The sequence below is a fragment of the Podarcis vaucheri genome (genome assembly GCF_965113315.1).
Source record: "Podarcis vaucheri genome assembly, chromosome: 5".
NCBI lineage: Eukaryota > Metazoa > Chordata > Lepidosauria > Squamata > Lacertidae > Podarcis > Podarcis vaucheri.
The window spans coordinates 74,328,957-74,341,125 of record NC_138763.1 but is presented as its reverse complement, the minus strand read 5'-3'; the positions used below and the strand labels follow the sequence as shown (position 1 = coordinate 74,341,125).

Genomic DNA, 12,169 nt, shown 5'->3' with positions numbered 1-12,169 from the left:
ATTTGTTAATATGATTCTATAGTAAGGTTAGTCCTTATCGTTATTATCCTTGTCCTTTAGTTTATTCAACAATTTTTGAAGTATATACCTTAATCATATATGAAAGAAGAAACAAGAAATATAAAAACAAAAGAAAAGATATTTTTCCTAAAGTTGTCCCTAGTTCCCATCCACGGATTCCCCATTCTTATAATAAAAAACATATAATTTTTACACTGGAAAGTGAAAATCAGGCCGCCTTTGGACTTCTAAACCCCCACCCTTCTCTCCCCCGGTTTCAGTCCCAAACCAAAATTCAGTTAGTCCCTCTTTTTGCTCACCATTTTTCTAAGCTAAAAAGTTCCAACCTTTCATAATAGAGGAGTTGCTCCATTCTCTTGATCCCAGCTAAAGTGAATCACCCAGGCAGAGGCCGATTTGGTTTCTGGAGATACCAGAAAAATAATTTCTTTAGCCGCTCAAACAAATAGATCTAAAATATCCTCAAAACTTGGAAAATGCTCCCTGACTATATGATATTTTTTCCTGTAGAATTGTCTGCTTTCCCACAGTACTTCTCTGTCTTGTGATTTACTCAAATGGTTAAACAGAGAGAAGGGGGAAAATAAAACAAAAAGGAATAGGCAACTTTTATACTCAACTTCAAAATAATTTATTAATATAAAGGCAACAGAACATACAAGAAAAGAAACAGATCAGACTACACATCACCTTTTATGTTCGATGCAAGATGTCAATACAGTTTTAGTAATATACAATAGGCTATGGTTCAGGCACACAAAACCATTTCAAGCTGAAATTTTAAATGACTGACAATGGGCCGGTGCCACGCTAAACTCACAAATACAAATAGCTTTGCTTTCTGCATCCCATAAGATTGGTACCAGGCACAGGTCTTTCTTTTTAAAGGAGGGGTCTGGTGCTTACAGCTTCAAATAAGTGCTTAACATGTTGACATTGTGTCTGGTAGAAATTCCCAAAGCAGAGCTTCTGGTGCAAGGAAGGGAAATATTCAGTGCCCACATGCCTGCACTGCTGGTTGAATGATTTCAGTGAACATTGTAGAGAGGAAGGTGAGCACAGAAAACTATATTACATGCACCCCCAAACTTGGCCCTCCAGATGTTTGGGACTACAATTCCCATCATCCCTGACAACTGGTCCTGTTAGCTAGGGAGCTGTAGTCCCAAAACATCTGGAGGTCCAAGTTTGGGGATGCCTGCTATACTACATGTGAGTCCATGGAAGAGCAAGAACAAAACATCTGAGAAATAACATAGAGCTGCATATAAGACAGATCAGTCTTCAACTGTTAACTATGAGTTACAATTATGTTATAGTAAATATTATTTTTTTATATACTGTAGTGCCATCAATGTACTGTACATGATGTTTACAGAGTATTACAAGCAAAGAAAGAAAGAAAGAAAGAAAGAGGCAGATAACAGCTACAACAAACTTCCGTTCTAAATTTTGGCAATGAGGAAGCAAATGAGGGAAAGGAAAATATGTGTTACATTGGAGAAAAATTTAAAGATAGCTCCGTCAGTAGAGTATGAGACTCTTAATCTCAGGATTGTGGGTTCGAGCAAGAAGATTTATGCCCACACTGGGCATAAAGATTCCTGCATTGCAGGGGATTGGACTAGATGACCCTTGAGCTCCCTTGCAACTCTACAATTCTATTATTCTATGTTAGGCTATCCAAATTAACATGTAGTTTGTCCCTCAGACGATAGGACAACAAGAACTAAATATGAGTAGATGCTGTTTTTTATGTGGGGGATAAAGACTCAAAGGGTTATATTCCAGGAAAGGTGGGTTTTGAAATGATACTGAGTGGTAGCATGAGAAAGTTAATTGGGAGAGAGAGGGAACCAGGTATCAACAGCTGGTGGCAAGAGAAAATAGGAAGAATACAGGATACCTTTGGCTGGCTGAGTGTGGTAAAGTTAAAGGGCTAAAGGCTGTTTGAAGGAAGATAGCAGGAAAATAGGGCAGAAAGATATAAGGGATCAAGGATGTTGAGCAACATGTGCTTTTCCCAGCTGTTCAAAAATGATAGGAAACAGCTCACATATACATTAAGTTTGAATGTTGGAAAAACTGGTTAACTGTATTCACATATTACTTATGCTAATAATGAATAAAAGGAAAGTACCTGCCAACATTTTTAAAAAAAACAAAAAACCAAGCAACTATACATGGTATTTTGCATGGGAAATTGTGGCATCAATAGTACAAAACTACCTAGTTAAATAATATTCAAAGACACTTCTTTATGAACATATGCAAAATACTGAAATGGTGAACACTGTGTTCAACATATATTTGGTCTTCTGCATGGTATTTGGTCTTCTGCTTCATATTTCATAGTTTCTAAACTTCCGCAAGAGTTCAGATGGGGTGTCACCAGACCAGCGAAAGCGCAAATGCCAACAGTTTGGATCGGAAAATCCTGTAAGGGGGTGGGGAAAATTGAGAGAGAGACAGAGAGAGAAGAATCAGCTAGTAGAGAGGAAATGGTACTTTGGGTTTATAAAGTAAAACTCCTTTAATACAAAAACCACCAACTCCTTGCTTATCCATTCATTTAGGAAAGGCCAAAAACTACAGATGAAGCTTAGGTAACTTGGTGGAGGGGGGTGCATTCAAGCTGTGCACACAACTAAACCTAGTCCTGGGTTGGCTCAGTACCATGCGCGCACACACAATAATAAGAAACCAGCATCACAATGTATCCCAAAGAGAACCTGCATAGTAAAGCCACTTTGAGGTTTAAGGAGCGACGCTTGCCAAATTGTTGGGTTTCTTTGTCCATACATATATTTTGGGCCAGTAAATCAGCAGCACTGGCTCCCACTCTCCCTAGGATTAGTATCCCCAATCTTTATGGTACTTTATCTCTCTCACCAGCTGTCCTTCAGAGATAAATGTTTGAGGAAGTTTCCTGCCCTTCCTATTCTGCCACCTAGTTCATCCACGCATGCACATCACTTGATTTCTCAGCATTTGTTACTGTACTGTTAACAAAAGCTATTCTGCTCTTCTTCAAAATCATCTGAAAATTCCACCTGAATGTGTGGCCTGCTACACTGTGTTTGAGATGACAGGGAAGCTCCATCTGTGATGTTTGACCTGCAATCTCACACTCACACACGACGTTAGCACTGGATCCTGCAGTCTTCAAGGGACACTCATGCACATGTGAACTAGTCCCAGCTGAAACATGAGAGGTATGAAGCGCAGCACTCAGAAAGACATGTGCAGCATGATGCCCTATATGGACTACACCATCTGAACACCCTACAATTTCTTGGGTGTGCTATGTAGGAGATTCAAATGAGCTGTGCACAGGTGCCATGCAGCTTGAAGGGGTCAGGTACACCAAGAAGTATACCTGATATTCATGCAAACCCACATGAGGACAAACCCCACTCCTGAGAATAAAAGAAGGCTGCATATTTCACTTATCTGGTGCCAGCCCCAATTATCTGGATTTTTTTCTGTGTCTAGCACCGGTACCGCAAACTATTTACCTGGGGAATCAGGGCTCTTTGGTGACAGCAGCTTCCCAGTAGTGGGGTCAAAGTCTTCTAGCCCCTTTTGGTCATCCAACAGTTCATGATTGTTGTTTTCAGATTTCTGGGGGAAATTGTCAGCCATCTTATCATTAAGATTTAAATCGGGAGCTTCCAGCATTGGCTCTTTTTTGCCTCTGACAGCCCAGTGCATTGACTAGACAAAAAACAAACAAATTGGTGGCATTTGTGAGTTGTAAAACAGCTACACATGCTTGATCAAGGATGAATGGTATCCTCACTGATTCCCATTCCCCTTGCTGAACAATGCTAGCTAGCAGAGAACTTCCCCACCCACAGAATGGCCTCTTTCTTTCTATTCCCCAATAATTATAGATGCATAAACCAAAACTAACAGTTTTGACTGAGTTGCTCAGAGCCTCCCACTGCTGGAACGGGATGGTAATCTTGCTTCTCCGCCAGTAATCATAGCGAGATCGGCTCTCTTCATTGGTGAGGATTTCTTTAGCTTGCTGTAGCTTCTGAAAATTCTCTACTACAAATCAGAGACAGAAGAAAGTTTTATGAAAATTTTACTGAAATGTATGTGTTGCTTTTTCTGCTTTTAATTATTTTATGTGTAAATGACTTTCAGTCAGTGATTTAGAAGGCAATAAATAAATTAATTGCAATAATAATAACAATAATCCTTTGTTGGAGATCACCCAGTGTGAAAGATATATCCACTGTCAATATTTTGCGGAAGGGATTCAAGTGCATTATAAAAATGTAGGTTTGTACTGTACAGTTAAAAATTATTAAAGCACGCTGTCTCCTTAGCATGACAAATTCACTTACAGTGGTGCCTCGCAAGACGAAAATAATTCGTTCCGCAAGTCTTTTCGTCTTGCGATTTTTTTCGTCTTGCGAAGCACGGTCCGTCGCAACTGCGCCTCTTCAAGCGGCTTTAAGAAAAAAGCGCAAGACGTTTTCGTCTTGCAAAGCAAGCCCATAGGGAAATTTGTCTAGCGAAGCAACGCAAAATCGAAAAACGCTTTCGTCTAGCGAGTTTTTCGTCTTGCGAGGCATTCGTCTTGCGGGGCACCACTGTATTCTTTTTTTAAAAAATCAGACTTATTGCAGTTTGGGAAGTGACAGGAGACATATATTGACAGGTGTGGAATGATTATAGGAAAGCGTTCAAACATCCCAAAAGCTAATCAGAACAAATGCTCAATAAATATAGTCTAACCCTCCACAAAAGCATTGCACAAGCAAATCAGGATGAATACCCAATAAATAGGTCACCTGGAGGAACCCTTAGTTTGATTTTAAATATTTCAAATGCAATCACGATGACTAAAAAAGAATTAGTCATCAAAGGCAACCAGGTATATACAAGTGAAACAGAACAAATAGTTCCAAGAGCATCATGGGAGCAGTGATATGCACATATTAGGTCTACTACAAAACAAAAACTTCCCGATCGTATTAGGGTGATCTCATTTTTTCCAGTGGATATAAAAGTTTCCATACTATAATAGAAACACAAGTCCGCATCCTTAGTAACCATCTGTGTAAAGGTTATGGAGATTTATATTTTATCTATGAGTCACCTTTCTATTATATGATCGTTATTATTATATTCATTTATGCCAGTTTACTATACTAGATAGATCTTTTGAAAGGCACTGAATTAAAATGCTAACAGGGACTGGCAAACACAAACAAAACGTCATACAGTTTAGTTTCCCAGTTATGTTTCTCCCCCACCCCTGATTGGCAAGCTGATAATTCTTTTACAGGAAGCAATTTAGATAAAAGGGACAAGGCAGTTAGTATTTTAACATCTAGTCATGACGTAAATCATATGAAAAATAAATATACATTCACTAGACCCATAAACATTAATTTTTTTTGTATGTGGAAAACCTACTACTCCTCATTCTTATTTGCATAATATACAATTTTGTCATTTGCCCCTGATTTTTTTAACTACATATTACATGGAAATGTGTGTTAGCAGTGACCCAACACCATTTTAGGAAATCTATTTGGAAAGAGATTTTGAGTGATTAAGTGGGAAGGCAGGTACTCTACTTTATTTTTACTCCAAAATGTCCCTTCTGGCAACATTTCCTCCATGAGGTTCAAAATATGTTTCACTTGGGGACAATTTGGTGTGGATAAACAGTGGGCATGAAAGGGGTTAACCACATTTAACACAAACAGAATCCCATTACCCCCTTTCCACATTTTAGTTATTCCCAAGTTATTACTCTGCAGAGGTCCAGAAACAATGCACTGCCAAATATAATTTTAATATTTAAAACAAAGGGTTATATCCAACTAAGTCCTACTGAGCTTAGACCCCTTGGAATTAATGAATCTAAATGAGTCACACCTACAACTTCAATGGGTCCACTATGTGTAGGATTAACATTGGATAAAACCTAAATGTGTAAGAAATTATTGAAATGCAAATAAATCTATACAATATTAAACACCCTGAGTTTGCATAGTCTCTTATAACTATTTCTTGTTCAAAACATAAGTGCACGTGTTAACAGGGTTGCAACTTCATAAAGCCGCATCTGTTTGCTTAATGGTTTTCTTTAGCTGTAGATCATTTGGAGAAAGAAAGCTGGGCTGTGATTTGTTTCAAAAAAGGGAAGTGAAGCATTTGATTTTGTAAGCCACCCTATTAAACCTACGTTGCCAAACAACTGCACTAAAGAATAGAGTAGCTATGATTTTCCTCCAGAATCAATGTTTGTATAAGCATTAGGGCAATATAGTTCAACTTGCTGCTGAAAAGGAAGTGTGCCACACAAATAAAAATAAAACAAAGTGTGCTGCATATATATAAATAGGGCAAAGTATTAGGCAGGAAATTGAGGATACTTGTGCCTTCTTCTCTCGTAGCCAGTGCCAGCAAGTGACAAGGCTGGGCATTTGCTATGGCCCAGATATTTGTAGAGCCTGAGGGTGAACTTCCACAGCAGGCTTACCAGTCTCACCTTTCACAAGAAGGCAGGAAAGGGAGCATGTTTTGGAATTTTTGATTTATGCCCCACTCCTTTGTCAGGGTTAGGGCTAGGGTGTGTTTGGCCAACGGCTCTCAAAAGCCTGAATCCACTGTTCTGTGTAACGTCACCTGTTTCATTTTGAGAGAGAAAAGGAAAAAAGACATACCAGCTTGAGGGTTTCCAGGATGCTTGTCAGGATGACATTCGAGGGCTCGAACCTTAAATTCTGAAATAATTTGTTCAACCTAGACAAACAATTGAAGAATGGATGGAACTTGTTTTCTTACGAAAAATATACCTATGGACTTGTTTCTTACACAAGTATGTGTGTGGCACCATGTGTAAAACTCATGGATTTGTATTATCCATTTTACTGAATGTAAGATTTACTAAACTGGCAATTGGTATTCACAGTGAAGCAGCCACTTACACCATCTTTACCTGATACAGGCAGCAGTGCATATGGGAATATATTTGTTTTCCCTTACAAATACCTGCGTCAAGCAACTCTTCTTTTGCTATAGGTTGACACTAGAGCCTCAGTACACAGCAAAATAGTCTATGCATGTGTTCATGCACCATTTATTCCACAGAAGATCCATGGAAGTCAAGGTCAGATTTCCTTGGAAATCGTCTCCACCAACGTTGGGATATACGGGAGCAGTCCACTATATGTGTAAATATGGTAAATTAATCCCAAAGCTGTTTGAGTGCAAAACATTTTCCATATATCTAGATTTCTTTAATTCTAAAACATACATAGGTTCTGTTGAAAATTGCAGACTCACACAATACCATGGCTATCAGCAATCTCTTGTGTCTACTGCTCATGGTTTGTAATGTGAAACATCTCTGTCTCCCTAACATAAATCACTTTTGTGCAGTGGATCAGCTTTCAAAGCCAGCAGACAGCTTTTTCATAAAATGTTATTTCTGTTTACTTCACTTAGGATGCTACCCACTTGTTGTGGTTCAAAATGGCTATCCCATTGACACAGCTTTTCATTACAAAAATCAACCACGCTGACTTTTCATGCAGGCAAAATCTAGTGGCCCCTTGCTGGAAGCCATCTCAGCAAACCTTTAGCGGGTGGGCAGAAGGCAGATCTGAATCTACTGGTAGATCTCTTGGTGGTTTGCAGATCAGAAAGGATTTGCAACTCTCAACTTGTTTAACAATAGCAGCAATAAAATTATCTCCCCTCTTCCTTCTTCAACTACTGAGGTGAAGAAAGTTTGTGGTAACAGAGTGGATTTTTGCCTGAAACAGTTCCATTCCTCTCTGGTACTCAAAGCAAATTTCTGGGCTCAGCATTCTTTTAGTCTGTGCTTTTTTCACCTCACTTTGCTTGGTGGATCTCTAAGTTCTAGTAAAATGCAAGTGAAATCCACAAGCCCAAAATGTGCACACTCACGGTAACTTTTTATTTACTGTGAGAAGGGACATTATCTTTTCAAAGTCAGCAAGGATTACATCAACATAGATCTTTTTAAACAGAACAACTGTAACTACATTCTGTGCCATTGTAACCTCAAACAATCTACTGAGGCTTTGGATATTAACTGGACTATTTAAGTTAACACAGGACAACTAGAGAATGCAGAGAATTCCTTAGGTATATACCAATTAAAAGGTTATTCAAGTGCTGTTCAGATAATTGTATTCCTTCACTGCAAAATGAAAAAATTCAAACTATTCTATTGAAACAAAGCTGTGTGAACAGTTAATTGTGTTCAACAGCTTAATGTTGCATAGGTAACAAAAACTGAACTGGGGGAGAAAAACAGATCAACTGCTAAAAATATGTACAGAAAACATGGGGAAATTAGGGAAGAACAGAAACAGCACAAATACACCAAATCAAACCAATTAACAAAGAAAGAACATTAAAAAAAATTGTAATGAACTAAGGAGGAGAATAGTAAAATCATAATTAACTAGTCTTACTGTAGACAATTCATCACAGCCTAGCAAGCTGTAAAAATCTTCCATGTCCTCCAGTCTGCAGTTCAAAATTGCATCCATCTGCTTCAATCTGGCAAGCGCTTTCCCACTTTCTGAAAACAGAGACACAAAAAGCTTAAATGCGTCTTTTAACCAGTTCAGAGCTATTTAAAGTGATTAGAGAGAAACCGATAGGTGCAGTGATGCCGAAGCTTCTCTACAGATGGTTTTATACACTGAGATGTCACCCGAGACTCTGTAAGCACACCCTCGAATGAGCCTGCTCTTATTGGTGGAAGCGAATTCTGATCACAGTTTACAATTGCAAAGCTCTCTGGGATTTGTAGTTTACAGAGTGGGGGGGGAATCCAGCTTTATGATTCATGTTTCCACCTGTAAAGAGTTTAACTTTTTAATGGTTGTTTTGAAACAGTTAAAATTGCTTTTAGTTTAATATTTTGGCCACGGGTATGTGCTTAATTTGGGGGTTGTTGTTTGTTTTATATTGTTTTGCTGCTGATTTGTTAGCCACCTTGACTTTCTTTGGAAAACTAGGCATGATAGGGATTTTTAAGATAAATAAAGAGGGAAGTTTCAGAGCATAAGAAATATTTTTTGCCATAATCTTAGTTTTGCAAATAAACAGTTTTGATATAAACTGTAATTCCTGATTAAATTTGATTTGATAAGGCATTGTTACGATTCGTTCACATTTATTTGTTTTAATAGGTATTATAACAGTTATTTAATGGAGCTACAAAGTATGTTCCTTCTCACTTGTGAGAATAAGAAAATCAAATCCAGATAATTTAGAACTATATATTTAAAAAGAATTTATAAAGGGCACATAACGCAATTTAAAAGATGATGCAACAAATAACAGCGAGGAATTAGTGCCAACATCTAAATGGATTCTTGCCATTAGTTTGCCTATGTAGTTGCAAAACACTGTGTACAAGTCTGTTTGCCCAATCTTTTTACAAGTGAGAGTACTAGCATGACGTGCAGGATGATGAAATCTAATATTTGAAGTTCTGACAGATGTGGGTATTATGTTTTCCCCAGCTTCATTTATTTTTTTAAAAAACCTCCTGTGCTTAAAGTTCTGGTTTACAGAGTAACATCCACAAATACAGTAATAAGGAACAGACCAACCTAACTTTAGTCTAGTTTGCAGTGGGCAAGGTAACATCCCTGAATGGCCTAGATTTCTGTATTGATTTGAAAGAAGAATTAGAAGGTGGAGTTTACTCTCACTGAAAGCCATACACTGCAATTAATTAATTAATGACACTGCTGTCATTAATATCTATCACCAGTTATAGTATAATAGGACCAGTTCAGCCAGCTTGTTGGAAAATGCTTCATTGATTTAGTTCATCATGTACCAAAATAACTGTCCCACAGTTAATCACAAGGCCTTGGGCAAATATTTATGCACTGAACCCTATATACAGAAAAAACAGTACACAGGTGTCTCATACTGGTCACCAGCTATAGTGTGGATCATCAAAGAAGCAGAACAGGATGGAGTCCATACCATTCAAAAGCACCACATTTACAACAGAGGAAACCCTTCAAATTCTTGTAGAGGACGAAGTTGCAGTTCTTACCACAGGACATAATCAACCTATGCAATTTGCTACCACAAGGTGGTTGCTACCAATTTGGATGGCTTTAAAACTGGATTAGACAAATTGGTGGAAGACATTGCTACTCGTCATGATGGCTGTGTGCTGTCTCCAGTATCAGGGAAATAATGTGTATGAATACCAGGAAGAGCTTTTGTGCTCATGTCCTGCTGGAGGGGGGGGGGGGTGCTCCATAGGCATCTGTTTGGTCTCTGTGGGAACAGAATACTGCTTCCCACCTCTTTTCCAGAGGACTAGATGGCACTAAGGTTCCTCTCCAGCCTTTTCATTCTATGGCCCCCAATGAGTCCCATTGAAACAGTTATTAATTCTCTGTTTTCTTTTCAAAGTTTTAAAAAATATGTTAATGAATACTATTTATTGAGGATCTTAGCTGCCTTGAGCAGTGCGATCCTTCACATATTTACTAGGAGTAAGGTGCACGTCCCCCAGTAAGAATACCATCTGAACCATGCATGTTTATTTCGAAGTCTCATTGCATTCAGTGGAGCTCACTCTTATGCAAGTATGTTCAGGATTGCAACATTAGTCACTGAACCATTGTAACACTTGCAAATAAGAAACATAGTTTTGCTCTTTATAAAAAGTACATGCAATATTGAAACAATTGGTATTCCTGTGAAAATAATCGCAGCATAATTGTTTACATTGTGCTTAGAAATGATTTAGCTTATTTGAATGTTAGCCTTCAAGAATGGAAACAAATAAAGAAGACCAACCCCGTCCCCAAACCAACACCTTTGTCTGAATGCAATTCTAAACTAACCAAGAAGAAAAGGGAGGGGAGAGAATGAGGTATATCTAAGCATGGGGATGGGTGAATAGGTAGAAATTGAGAAGCAAGTTACAGAGCAATATTAACTATAGAAAGTAATGCAAGTTACACCAAATTAGGTTACTAGTGGCAAACTCTGTTCAGGGTGAATTCAGAGGAATTTGCCTTATGACACCCTTTGTGACAGGTTTTTATCCTGTCATGCTCCTGCCCCACTCCCAGAACATCCCTTTTGGGGAACTTGCACTCCACATTGGCTGTGCTGGGGTGAAGTACAGTGGTACCTCGGGTTAAGTACTTAATTCGTTCCGGAGGTCCATACTTAACCTGAAACTGTTCTTAACCTGAAGCACCACTTTAGCTAATGGGGCCTCCTGCTGCTACCGCGCTGCCGGAGCACGATTTCTGTTCTCATCCTGAAGCAAAGTTCTTAGCCCAAGGTATTACTTCTGGGTTAGCAAAGTTTGTAACCTGAAGCGTATGTAACCCGAGGTACCACTGTACTTGCGCCAGCATATAACCACCTCAGCCATGGCTGAGCCAAGAGACCCCCAAGCCCACCAAATCCAAACTCTCTTACCCTGACAGATCTTGGGTTAGGATTATGCTGGAATTCTGATTATTTAGGAAAGAACGAAAATGCAGCATCTGCATTGAAGAGTATGTTGAGATGTCTGTGTTATATATTAAGGTGACAGATATCTATTTACTGAGGTCATGCTAGAAGTGAAAAAGATAGGTTCTTTATACACCAAATTCAGGAACAAATCAAGTGAAAAACAGCTGGCACAGACATACCCTAAGGCAATTTTAGTGAGTGTATGAGTCCTTTGGAAAGCACCCAATGTGACTATAGCTATACCATAATCTTTATGAAACCATTTTTAAAAAAACCTGAAAAACAGGTAAATGATGCATTGAAATGAATTGCTATGTCCACAAGTATGGAAAATGTGTTTACAATACCAGCAAATACATCAGGCTCTTAACCTGAATTGACTTGTAGGGACAAGGGTGCTTTCCTTTGTCTCCTTTACAAACAAATTTAACCTGAAAAGTATGTTTAAGAGTGGAAAAAAGAGGTTGACTTCTACTGCACTCTGTCTTGATTACAGATTTATATTTATAGAGATGCCAAAACAGGAGCTATGAACGTTACTTAAAAAGCAAAAGGAAACCCAGAACACCATGAAAAATCACTTGCATTCCTAAACACGTTCCTTCTGAAGCCTGCCCCAATTTGTTTG

General features: G+C 38.5%; 1 protein-coding gene across 1 annotated transcript; it reads right to left on the bottom strand.

Moving 5' to 3' along the window:
- Positions 1 to 628: 628 nt before the first annotated feature.
- DNAJC12 (DnaJ heat shock protein family (Hsp40) member C12) lies at positions 629 to 8,749 on the bottom strand. Its single transcript, XM_082225211.1, has 5 exons — positions 8,499 to 8,749; positions 6,717 to 6,795; positions 3,938 to 4,077; positions 3,540 to 3,738; positions 629 to 2,458 (listed from the first exon to the last, which is right to left on the bottom strand). Exons 1-5 carry the CDS (start codon positions 8,574 to 8,576, stop codon positions 2,364 to 2,366), a joined length of 591 nt encoding a protein of 196 aa, XP_082081337.1. The 5' UTR covers positions 8,577 to 8,749; the 3' UTR covers positions 629 to 2,363.
- Positions 8,750 to 12,169: the final 3,420 nt, after the last annotated feature.

What these genes read in the sequence shown, in the direction of transcription:
- DNAJC12 (XM_082225211.1), bottom strand. Translation starts at nt 8,576, where the DNA reads ATGGATGCAATTTTGAACTGCAGACTGGAGGACATGGAAGATTTTTAC. An exon ending in GCTGTGATGAATTGTCTACA is followed by an intron (nt 6,796 to 8,498) that starts GTAAGACTAGTT and finishes TTGTTTGTCTAG; the next exon opens with GTTGAACAAATTATTTCAGA. An exon ending in TCCTGGAAACCCTCAAGCTG is followed by an intron (nt 4,078 to 6,716) that starts GTATGTCTTTTT and finishes TCTGATTTGTAG; the next exon opens with TAGAGAATTTTCAGAAGCTA.